Source organism: Mastomys coucha, unplaced genomic scaffold (genome assembly GCF_008632895.1).
Source record: "Mastomys coucha isolate ucsf_1 unplaced genomic scaffold, UCSF_Mcou_1 pScaffold7, whole genome shotgun sequence".
Lineage (NCBI taxonomy): Eukaryota > Metazoa > Chordata > Mammalia > Rodentia > Muridae > Mastomys > Mastomys coucha.
In genome coordinates this window covers 61089299-61101750 of record NW_022196913.1, presented here as the reverse complement: position 1 = coordinate 61101750, position 12452 = coordinate 61089299, and the positions used below count along the sequence as shown (strand labels likewise).

At 45.4% G+C, this 12452-nt stretch overlaps 1 protein-coding gene across 3 annotated transcripts in view; it reads right to left on the bottom strand.

The window, feature by feature from the left end:
- Positions 1-12452, bottom strand: part of Slc25a48 (solute carrier family 25 member 48) — a 40230-nt gene that overhangs the window by 6944 nt on the left and 20834 nt on the right. For all 3 annotated transcript variants that reach the window (XM_031359029.1, XM_031359030.1, XM_031359031.1), the window contains 2 exons: positions 4971-5213; positions 3517-3650 (listed from right to left, as the gene is read on the bottom strand). In XM_031359029.1, coding sequence (XP_031214889.1) covers positions 3517-3650; positions 4971-5213 — 377 coding nt within the window. The remainder of the gene's footprint in view (positions 1-3516; positions 3651-4970; positions 5214-12452) is intronic.

Genomic DNA, 12452 nt, shown 5'->3' with positions numbered 1-12452 from the left:
ATACACACATACATACCACACACTCATACACACACACATACCACACACACACACACACACACACATACACACAAAAGCAAAATTAAGACAGCTCTCGTAGACAAGACACACTCATGTAACACAGAATAAGCAACAATGTAAATCACAGGAAACCACAGGAAAGACAAGGTCACGAGTTCAACAGGCTCTCACTTCCATGCATGAAACTGCAATGTCCAGTGTCTGCAGACCGCAGCGGTAGCACCACAGAGGAGATACAGGTCTATTGCACAAAGATGGGGATAAAGACAGTCTCCATAATGAGAGCATTGGAAAGAATACATGACAGAAAGAAACAGATGAAGAAAGGAGAGCTAGGAATGATTCTGTCGGGTCCAGCAAACCATCAAAACCTCATTCCTAAGAGGGGAAACAGAAAAGGACAGACAATAACCCAACCCACCAGAAAAATAACAAGATGACAGGAATCAGTAAGCTCCTCTCAGTATTAGCCTTAAATGTAAATGACATCAACTCATGAATATATAGATTCAGATTGACTGGACTAAAAGATCTGCCCAGCTGCCTGTCATCTGAAAGAAACACACCCCACACCCAGAGTCTAAAGGCGGAGGACAAATGCTGGCTGGCACAGAATAGAAGATAAAAATCAGCTGGTGGAGCTATTCTGATATCTGATAAGGTACATGAGACATCTAACCAAAACTGGAAGAGATAAGAAGGTCACTGCTTACAAAGGAAGGGAGCAGTCCATCCAGAAGACACAGCAATTGTAAATACAGATGCACCAAATGGCACTCAACTTCAAAAATAAACACAAGGAAATTTAAGGTCATGCAGATCCCGATATAATAACCGTGGGTAATTTAAGTAATCCACTTTCATCTAAAGATGGACCACCAACCTAAAAGTAAACAAATAAAAGCCCTCCACCTTAAATTACAAGATAGATTAAATGGATTTAACAGATATCAATGAGATATTCCACCCAATGAATACAAAATATACACTCTTCTCAGGAGCCTGAGAAATAGGCCACATTCTAGTAAAAGGCTGGAGAATCTTAGAATGTATAATGTATAACTTTTACCTAAAAGTGGGCATGGAAAACCTCTGCCACAAGCCAAAAAAAGGTGGAGTAGCTAGTTCCAGGAACTTTGCTAACCCAGAGCCTCAGGGCTCTGGTTCCTGATACCTGCCCCTCCTGAATGATTCACTATGAGGGCAGAACTAAGAATGAAGGTCTAGTGGTTTATGAGACTCTCCACCCTGTCAACCAGTAGATGAAGATTGCATTCCTAGAATGAATATGTTCCCCTCCCTAACTGAATACCTTGGGTTGGGTCCCTCTGAAAGTTTCCACTGTTTATGTTGTTTCCTTGGTAACCCTCTCCCTGCCCCCAACTTGTGGGTTAAATACCCCACGCTTCTTGTGTTCGGGGTCGAACTCCTCTGACTGGCAAGGTCATGAGATCGACCTGGTACTGGTATCCCCAATAAACCTCATGTGATTGCAGCAAGTTCGGTTTCTCGAGAGTCATTGGGTAGTCGCGTCATCCCGAGACTTGAGTAAGGATCTCCCCAGTTCTGGGGGTCTTTCACTAGGACACAAATTAAATCTTGGCAAATATAAAAGCATAAAAACAATCTCTGTGCCTTATTAAATCATAGTGAAATAAAACTAAAATTGAATAAAAATATAAAGTACAGGAACTGGGAAGATGCATGGAGATCAAACAATATGCTCACCCACAATTCTTGAATGTTTATTGAAAAAAACCAGGGAGAAAATTTAAAAATCCCTCGAATCAGATGAAAATGAAAACATCCATAGCTATGCATGCCAACTTACAAAAACCAGAGTAGTTTTAGATAAATACCCTAACAGTGCACTTCAAAGTTTAGGAAAACAAAACAAAACAAAACAAAACAAGAATTAGCCAAACTCCCAAGCAGTGAGTGGCTAAGAAAGAAAAGAAAGGAAAAGAAAAAGAAAAGAAAGGAAGGAAATAAAACAAAAAAACCCCATAAAGACCAGGGCAAAGATTAGTGAAATGGAAATTAAAAAAAAAAAATTCATCAATCAAAGAGTTGGTTTTCTGAAACAATAAACAAGATTGACAAACCCCTGGCCACACTGAGAGAAAGAGAGAGAGGCAGGCGGATTTCTGAGTTCGAGGCCAGCCTGGTCTACAGAGTGAGTTCCAGGACAGCCAGGGCTACACAGAAAAACCCAGTCTCGAAAAACCAAGAAAAAAAAAAAAAAGAGAGATGAAAAGACTGAAATTGTCACAGGTTTCAATGACACAGAAGCATTCCTTGAGAAATACTTAGAACATCTGTGTTCCAAACAACTGGGAAGTCTGGAAGAAATGTTTATGATCATAGACACCATGGCTTACCAAATTAATTCAAGAGGATACAAACAATTTGAAGAGATACAGCTCACTCAATGCAGCCAAAGCTAGAATAAAAAGTCTCTGTCGAAGAGCAGCCCAGAATCGGATGGACTCGCTGATGCGTTAAGTAGTTAACGAGCTGAAGCTGATGCTCCGTCCGGAAACTTCCATAAAATAGAAAAGGAAGACATACCCCCGAATGCACCCTACAGAAGCAACGCGACCCTGACACCCACCCCGGTGGCCAAAGACAACGAGAAGGAAATTATAGGCTGGTTTCCCCAATGGACACAGACACAAAAATTCTCAATAAAACTCTTGCAAATCTAATTAAAGAACACAATGAGGAGCTCATACACCATGACCAGGTTGGTTTCATCCCACGGGTGGCTTGATTAAACATGCAAATAGACAGAAATCACATGATCATCTCAATCCATCCAGGAAAGGCCTTTGACAAAGTTTAACATCCCTTCAATGATGACAGCCATCAAGTCCTCCTTAGAAGAAACTAAGACTCGAAGGAGCACACTAAAGGCTACATATGGCAAGCCTGCAGCCAATCATCCCAAATCAGGGGACACTGAAAACGTTTCTCTGAAATCTACAATGAGACAAGGGTGTCTGCTCTCTCCTCTCCCATTCAATACAGCGCTTGAAGTCTTCACTGGAGTAATATGACAAGAGAGGAAATAAAAAGAATACAAATAGAAAAAAGAAAGAAAGGAAGGAAGGAAGGAAGAAAGAAAGAAAGCCAAGTCGTCCCTATTTGCAGATTAGCATGATCTTCTCCGTAAAAACCTAAGCACTCCACCCCAAAACATGATCCATATTTTCAACAAAATATCAGGGTACAAAATCAACATACAAAATCCAGTAGCATTTCTATATACCACTCATAAACTTACTGACAAAGAAATCAGGAGGTGGGGGGGGGGGAAGGGTCCCATCTACGATTGCTTCATAAAATATGAAATACTGAGGACTAAACTTAACCAAGGACACGCGAGTAACCTCCAGCACCTGCCCTTCCAGTCTCCTCCTCCAGCCTCACCGGCTGCAGGTGTGAACCCTCTGCCAGGCGGCTGCTGACCCAGGGCGGCTGCGTGCACCTTACCTTAAAGCCTTCCTGCCGGTAACTCTGGGAGATGCAGTCCAGGACTCCTCTGTATTTGTTTAAATAGACCCCGTCAGCCTGGATTCGACTTTTCACGACATCCATCGGGGTTGCTGTCCCCCAGGAAATGGCCCCTGCGAAGTCAGAGAAACCAAGCTGGCTGTCTTGGGTCTTCAAGGCCTGGCTTCCTAAGGATGCTGTCCTCCAGTGCCCCCTTCCTCACCCCACCCTACCCCCGTAAGTGGTGGGGGGAGTGGGCTGGCCAGGAACGTGACTTCTGATCTTCTCTCTCCAGCTACTCGGGGACCTAGCGGAAGCCTCCCACGCCTCCTCTGTACACTGGGCAGCAGTGCTGTGTTTATGAGGCCGGTGAGAGCCTGGAGCAGGAGACCAGACTATGGCGGAGCTTCACACAGGACTGGGCGGGCGGCAACATTATCAGTGGACTAGCAACTGCTTCTGAAGTCTCCCAAGCAGGTAGAGCCCAGCGTGAAATCTGTGACCAAAGGCTTGCGGCTATGGCAGGTTTTAATTTGAGTGAGGGGGTGGGGGGAGGGAGCTGAACAAAGCCTGTTTGTCACAAAGACTGATCACTGAGAAGGAGGACCAGCCTGGGAATGTCATGAAATAAGGTTAGCAGGCCCTAGGCATGTGCTCTCCGCACACTGAGAACGGATGGAAACTTGGGGAGCTCTCCCTGGGAAATGGGTCCAAGGATGAGCCCTCAGACACAGGGGCATGGGCAGACAGATCGCTATTGTTTGGTTGAGGCATGGGCTTTGTGTATGTTTGCTGTGAGCTTAAAACACAGATCGCTTGGAGGAAGAAATGTAAAAAGAGGAGGAGGAGGAGGAGGAGGAGGAGGAGGAGGAGGAGGAGGAGGAAGAGGAAGAAAGATGCCTGAGAGGCAGTAGGGAGCCACATCAAAGAAGGTATGTGGCAAACCACTTAGTGCATGCTGACTTCCCTCTGAATGTATGGGGCTTGTGGCACATCATAGGCAGTACCGAGCCCAGGTGACAAAACAAGCGAGTAGAGCTAGCCTAGGATCTTTGTGACTGCCAGGCCCCTGGGTATCTCAGGGCAGTGTGGAGATTGGCGTCCTCCTCCCCCATACCTAGCAAAGCCTGACATTTAGCAAAAGCGAACAGAGATAATAGCGTCTCCCAGTGCTCATCAATGCAGAGAACATGCTAGAATGCACCCACTGCCTCTGAGTCCAGTGAATTCACACAGCAACTCTCATAACCCTGAAGGGCAGGACGCAGGAGGTCAAAGGGCCATTCTCTCTACTGGGTGTGGCAAAGAGTGAAAGGAAGGCTCCTGCACACTTGCCTGGATGAGGCCTGTCTCCTCAGGACTCGGGAGGTTGGGGTGGGCTCATCTGTACACTCTACCATTACTCTAGCAGGCCCAGGACCCAGGGACGGGACTTCCATGGCTGGGGCCCTTACCTGCAATGCCCCCTGCCAGCCACACTGCATAGGGACTGGGCCCTGTGCAGGCTTCAGGTGTGATCCACTCCCTCAGAAACACATAGGGAATAAAGTAGAAGCAATATCCCGGGATGTCCCTCATCAGCATGGCGCTGGCTCCCCGGTACAGCCCTGTCAGGCCCTCCGTCCGCACAATGGTTGCAATGCAGTGCACTGGTCCCTGGTATGCTGCCACTGCCCTGGACCTCAATCCACGGCTGACTGAAAAGACAGGAGGGAGATGGTGCCAAATGACCAGGCAGGTAAGAGACTGGCCAGCCCCTGGCACCACAGGCAGTCCAGTTCCCTCTCAACATGGCTCATTCATTTTTCAAGCTATCTGTCGCCCTTGGCAGCTTACACCAGAATTCTGAGGCTCCAGGAAGGAGCTCTGGCAACCTGTATACCAGATCGGAGACAAGATAAGCCAAGTTGCCCTAGGATTCTCGGAGCTTTCTGGTCAACCATCACTATGCATTTCTAAGCAGCTGTGGTTGAAGAGTGCCTGGGATCATCGAAGACAGCCAAGTCAAGCTCTCTCTCGATAGGGTATTGATAGTCATTCATATATTCTCTCTCTCTGTGTGTGTGTGTGTGTGTGTGTGTGTGTGTATGGGTCTGTCTGTCTACCTATCTGTCTGCTGTTGTCTGTCTCTGTCTCCCACACATAGTGTATGAATATGAGAGAGAGAGAGAGAGAGAGAGAGAGAGAGAGAGAATATCTACCCAGTGTGATAAATAAATTATTTGAAACCAGGCTGTCCTGGATACAAACCCTCCTCCACCACTTAACAAATGTCAGCATTTTCTGCTCTTGTTTTCTAGTCTAAAAAGACAGACAGAGTCGTGGAAACAATCCAGATAACATGCCAAGTCCTTGGCATGGTGACTGGAATAGTGCGGGGTTCAATAAGTTAGCAGCCGATGGCCGTTGGTAGGATCCACTGGCTGGCTAGAGGACGGGCGTATTCCGACTCACGCCAGCCCTAGCCTGGGCTGGGCCCTTAAACGGCTGTAAGGCAACATCAGTAACCCTCAGCGTCAAGGTCCCTGGATTCTGTTTCCTATTGTAACAGGCCCCAGCCCTTAGCACAACTGATTCCATGATGGAAGTACCATTCAGGCTGTAAAACTCAGCATGTAGACAGTACCGCCTGCCACAATGAAAACAAAGGCCTGATTTATCAAAGTCCAGAGTTTTGGGAAAGTCTTTAGATATACTAAACTTAATGTTTGGCATCTATAGTTCTGCTTCTGACTAACTGTTCTCATTAGCTGAAGTATGTCAATCCACAATATGGGTTCTGTGCCTAAAGAGGTTCAGGCTACAGTAGTATCGCAAATACCAAGTGTAGTCTATTGGCTTAAACCTATACCCAAGCAGTCTTCTGTGGTGGATACCCTGTGTCCTTTCAGGCTTGGGGGTCTCTGCTGGCTGGCTGTGCTCTGCTCTCTCTTAGCTTGTTTAAGGGTATACAGAACAACAGAGCCTTAATCACTCTGCCAGCCAGTCCTCCCACAGGCTACCCACCATCCCCCCTTAGACTCTTTTCCGCTGTGGCTCATGGCCAGAAAGGCCTTCATATACAGGCATAATGGTGCTCGGTGTTCCTTCTGAAGGGTCCCACTAACATGATGTGGTCGGGATGAATCATGAGACCCAGCCATGACCACAACCCTGTCTGAGCCACCTGGATTCGACGCCTGATCTGGGCATCTGATTGGGTCGTATTGCATGTTGCAGACAGGAAGTGTCCTGTCATCCTGGGAGCTTTTTCCCAAGTCCTCAACATTCCATCACTCTCCTATGTGCAGTCAGCCTCAAGGGCTGTGTAGTTGGGATTAGAGTAAAGGACAAGGAATTTATCTCAGCCTTAAACGCCCACAGGAGCGAGGGGAGGCTGCACGCGCCTGAGAAACTGAGCAAACTCCTATGAATGCATTTCCCCTGAGAAACTGAGCAAACTCCTATGAATGCATTTCCCCGCGTGGGGGAAGGGAGGCGGAGGGGGTAGGTAAACGCCACCTTGGGATGCTTTGAGAAAAAGCAGGCATTGTGACCCGAAGAGGTCATTCTTTCCCACACAACTCTGAGGACATCAGCAGTATCATCCTGGGAAATTTGCTGAAGACCAAATAGGTGTGGCTGTCTGGCTGTGAAAACTCTGGTTGAGCATGCTCCTCTTGAGGCCAGGCTGGTCTGAGCCAGGAGTCAAGGCTCCTCTAAGTCAGCTTCTACAGGGTGGCTCTCTGGAGTTACTGACTGAAACGCTGTGTCCAGGTAATGATCTGCTAGCTTGGTGGTGCTGTGTGTTGTAAGAACACTTGCCAAACTGCCAGCTAGCCCCGTCTGTCAGTAAACACTTCCAGTTTTCCTCCTTCCCTCCCCTGAGTTCGCAAGAAGAAAATCCTCTCCTAGCCTCCTAGGTGCTATAACATAAGCAATCTAGCTGTCGTTGGTGTATAGTACTCACTTGTGGCTCTTAAAGCAACATACTAGCCAGTAAAATATATACTATAGAGACTATAATAGAAGTTATAATAGGAAGGAAAATAATCACCAGATGCTGACCGAGCTCTGCACCAACCCAAACTCGAACTGTTACCACTTGGCAACTTGGCAGTACTGTAACAAAATACCGGAGTTAATTAACTTCTCAAAGGTTTACTTTGTCTCACAGTTTGGGGGTGGGGGTGGGGGTGGGGGTGGGGGTGGGGCCATTCAATGGTTTATTAGCCTCATTTTTTGGAACCTGTAGCAAGGCATCCTGGTTATATAAGACAACTTCATGTGAGAGTGTGTATATCAGCCCTGTGCCCTGCTGCCCACCCATCTCTTACCTCTCTATTCCCTTTTCCCTTACTTAGTCTCACGTCTTGCATGCCATATATACATATATAATACATATATGGTTTTATGCACCAATATAAAGTATGAGAGCCACAACTGAGGAGAAAACATGGAATCTTTTTTTTTTTTTCTGAAACTGACTTAATTTTCTTACTAGATTATATCTAGTTGAATTGGTTGTCCTGTAAATGACATAACTTCATTCTTCGTGGCTCAAACAATTCTACTGCGCACCCAGCCACACTTCCTTTGTGTGACCTGTGGTGGCCAACTGGGCTGACCCCATACCTCAGCCACTGTGGTCCTGTTGCAATAAGCACTGGTGTGCGGTGGTCCTATCGTGTGTTGATGTGGTGCTCTGCGCAAACACCCAGGAATAGTTCAGCTGGCTCAGATTCAGTGTTGGAGGAAACTCCATAGTGAGTTCCACAGTGGTTAGCTTATGTTTCTATCAGAAGTTCCCTCATACCCTACATCTTCTTTCTTTCTACATCAGCCTTTCTTTCTTCTTTTCTTTCTTCTCTCTTTTCCTCACTTTCTTTCTCTCTCTCTCTCTCTCCTCTCTCTCTCTCTCTCTCTCTCTTTCCTTTTTGTTTTGTTTTGGTTGGTTGATTAGTTGGTTGGTTGGTTTTTTTTTGAAACAGGGTTTCTCTGTGTAGCCCTGGCTGTCCTGGAACTCACTCTGTAGACCAGACTGGCCTTGAACTCAGAAATCCACCTGCCTCTGCCTCCCAAGTGCTGGAATTAAAGGTGTGTGCCACCACTGTCCAGCTGTTATTTACTTTCTTAATGATTGCCATTCCAACTGGAGGTGGAATTTCCATGTACTTTAATTGGCATTTCTCTGATGGCTGAATGTTCTCCCATATGTTTATTAGCCATATATTTATTGACAAGTGTCTACTCATTTCACTAGGCCACTTATTGATTGGGTTGCTTGATTTATTGCTATTTAATTATGTGAGAGCTTTCTATCACCCAGGTATTAACCCTCTGATATCTAGCCACCAAGGATCCGTTCCCTTCCTATGGGCCATCTCTACACTCGGCTGCTTCCTTGTTATACAGAAGCTTTTTAATTTTATGAAACCTCTCTCGTCCCCTCACTTATTCCCGCAGTGACCAGGGTCCCATCTTTGATAGGCCAGTGAGGTGACTCCGTGGGTAAAGATGCTTGACCCCAGTTTCATCTCCTAGGACCAACAGAGTGGAGAACAACTCTCATTAACTCTTCACACATGTGGTATGGCACGTGTCTCCTCCAACTCTAAATAAATTTAATTTAAAACCAGAAAGTCCTTGCCCATGCTGATATCTTAAAGTGTTCTCTGTGATTTTTTTTCCTCTAATGCTTCCAGGGGTTCGGATCCTACATCAAGATCTTTGATCCATTTAGAGTTGATTTTTGTACAGGGTGAGAGAGAGATAAGAATTCAGTTTCATTCTCTTTAATCTAGCTACCCAGTTTTGTCAGCACCATTTGTTAAAGAGACTGTATTTTTCTCTAATATTTATTTTTGGCATCTTTGTCAAAAATCAATTACCCATAGTTGTGAGAGTCTATAGATGGGTCCTCTGTGCTGGTCTGGCCTGTTCTTCTGGCCTGTTCTATGGTCTACATGGTTGGTTGGGTTTTGGCTTTGGTTTTTGTTGTTCTTCTGACTCTGTAGTACAACTTGAAATCAAGTTTGTTGATATCTCCAGGGGTTTTTTGGTTGGTTGGTTGGTTGGTTTGGGGGGTTTGGTTTTTGGTTTCGTTTGGTTTGGTCTGGTTTGGTTTTTTTCTCCCTTAGAATTATTTGACTTTGTGGAGTTTTGTGCCTCCGTAGGTATCTTAAGATTGTTCTTTTCCCCCAGTTTCTGTAAAGAATGACGCTGTAATTTTTATGGGTTTGCCATTATTTATGGCTTAGTGTTTCTCTCAGATTTCAATATTGTCTTTACTCTCTTAGTTTACTGTTATATCTGAACTATGAAGTCAGTGGGTTCTTTTCTGGTCTTATCTGTTTAGTATTCTAAATGCCTCCTGACTCTAAATGGTCATCTGATTCTCCAGACTTGGGGAACTTGGCAGTATGGTCTTGTTGAATACATTGTATATGCCTTTAGGTGGAAGTTCTGTCACCCATGACATGATTTTTTTCATAACTTATATATTTGATCTTTTAATGGTGTCCAATAGATTTCATGTGTTCTGTTCATATTTTATTACTTTATCTTTGTCAATGTCTGGATGTTCCAACATCTGTTTTCCACCCCTGACAGTCTGCCTTCTACTTGATCCATTCTATTAGTGGGGCTATGTAAAGAGGGGGTTTCTGTTTAGTTGGGGTTTTTTGTTTTCTTACTAAAACCACCATTTCTTAAACTTCAACTTATCATTGAGTTCCTACATCAAATCCTGGTTGACTCTCTTTCTTCATTTATTTATTTGAATTCTATTTCAGTTCATTTGATAGTTTGCTTGTATTCTCTGATTTCATCAGACTTTTTTTTACAATGCTTTCATGCTTCTTACATAGCCTGTCCTGGGACTTGGGCACCTGGGCTTTTGTATGTTGGTTAGATGTTATCAGCTATATTATTTCTGTTGAATTAACTGCAAAGTTCAAAATGGGGCTAGAGTACCTTGGAGTGAGTGCATAACTTAGCAGTTAAACCCTCAATCCATGCACATAAGAGGCACCAGGCACCCTCTATTACTCCAAGAGCATGAGCTACACAAACAACCACAACAACTGGGTAGGACCACTACCCAGCTGGCCAGTTGAAAATAGCCATCCCTTTGACTTCAATAATAATTGAGGGATAAAAAACAAGGGTTGTCGTGGCATCGCTGGGAGACTTGGTTGCTGAGATCAGCAGTGGAGGGAAGGAGGCTGGGGAGAAGAGTTTCATCAACTGAGAAAAAAGTTGAAATGAAGAAGCAGCCGAGAAAAAGAAGTTGGGGTAACTTCAGGGTGCACCGAGTTCAAAGATCATTAAAGCCATGGAAGGCTCGAGTTAAGGCATAAGAAGAGAAAGTGCAGGGTGTGAGAGAGAAGAAATGACATAGGGGTGAATGAGGGAGAGCAATAGCCGCTCATAGAAAGAACAGCAGAGTGTTGACTCGAGAGCAGGTGGAAAAACACAGAACAATCCTAAAGCCTAGCCAAGCAATAGACAAACCCGAACAAGAGGACTGTGATACAATCACAGAAACGTCAAGATTATACATTAACAAAGGTTAAAAGCAACGAAGACAAAAAATAAAAACCCAGCGCATCCGAAAGTCCACTGGATTAAAAATAGTCAGTGTTCCTTCCTCGGTGGGGTGGGTTTTAAACTCTGCCCCTGCGGCAATGTTTCCCGGGGCAGGCTGCTAACAGGAGGAAGCACAGTTTGCAGTGACAGTTCAGAGCTATGAAACCAGGTTTTAGAGGACGAGTTGCTCCTGGAGAGTTCCGACAGGCTCCCTTTTCAGAGTTTAGGCTACAACTGTGCTGCTGATGGAACATGGAGTTCTCAGTCCAGGGTACTGCCTCTCTCTGGCTCCTGCTCTCATTCTGCAGCTGCAGCAGCACAGGGGGATGCAAGGGAGATAGATGGAACCGTTGCCACAGGTCTATGTTTACCACTACCCCACCCCACCCAGCATCACAGCACACCCGTGAGGCCCAAGGCTTCACCAGCAGGACTGATGCCCTAGGTCTTCTACCCATGGTGCATCTGGCCCTTTAGTTCTGCCACATGTAGAACACATCTCTCTGGCTGCATAACTTTACCTTACGACCTATTTCAGGTGGGGTGCATGCACTGAATGTCTAACCCTAACACTTCTGAACACATATTCTGAGGGTTGAGAGCTCATCTTGCTAACGTTAGTAATCGGGTTCACTCTACACTGACTACGACCTTATCTAATCTATCATCTATCACGAAGCTGCCATTTGACTTCATGATACCCCGGATAGCATTTTTCTCCTCCAGGAGGGAATCTCATCTTTCCGTCTATGGCGCTCTCATGACACCGATGTTCAGGAGGAAACAGCCTCTTCTTGATACAGAAGGGTCCTCATCCAGGGTGTAGCTGGGGTTCCTTGTTCTTTCAGTGAAGTGCTTGGCTCCTGGTTTCCTTGTGCTTTTCTTACCTCCTTTTCCTGAGCCTCACTTTTAATCAGTTTGATTCTAAATTCACAACTTAATAAAAAGCTTAGCTCTTCCGTGACAATAGCACACACCCCAATAGAGCAACACCTACCATGACACGCCACAGCTTGCAATGCTCTCCTGATAAGCTAAGGTTAAAGAATGCCACGCTATCATCAAGGAAGCAACTCACAGAGCAGGAAAACATGTCGGGGCAGTGCTTGTTTAGCGTCCACCTGCATGGGTTCGGTGGCATGCGTGGTTTGCATCGGGATCATGAGAATATGTCAGCAGCTGCAGACATTGCAGTTCTGGGCCCATGTGAAAACACATCACAATACTCACCATGGCCAGGCCAAGGTCACAAAGGCTTACAAGGATGAAGCCTTTGTGACCTTTGCATTATGTTTATCAACTTGGCAGCAATGGCAGGAGCCAGGGAAAACTACGCCAGGTCAATACTTAGCTACTGAGTAGGTTCT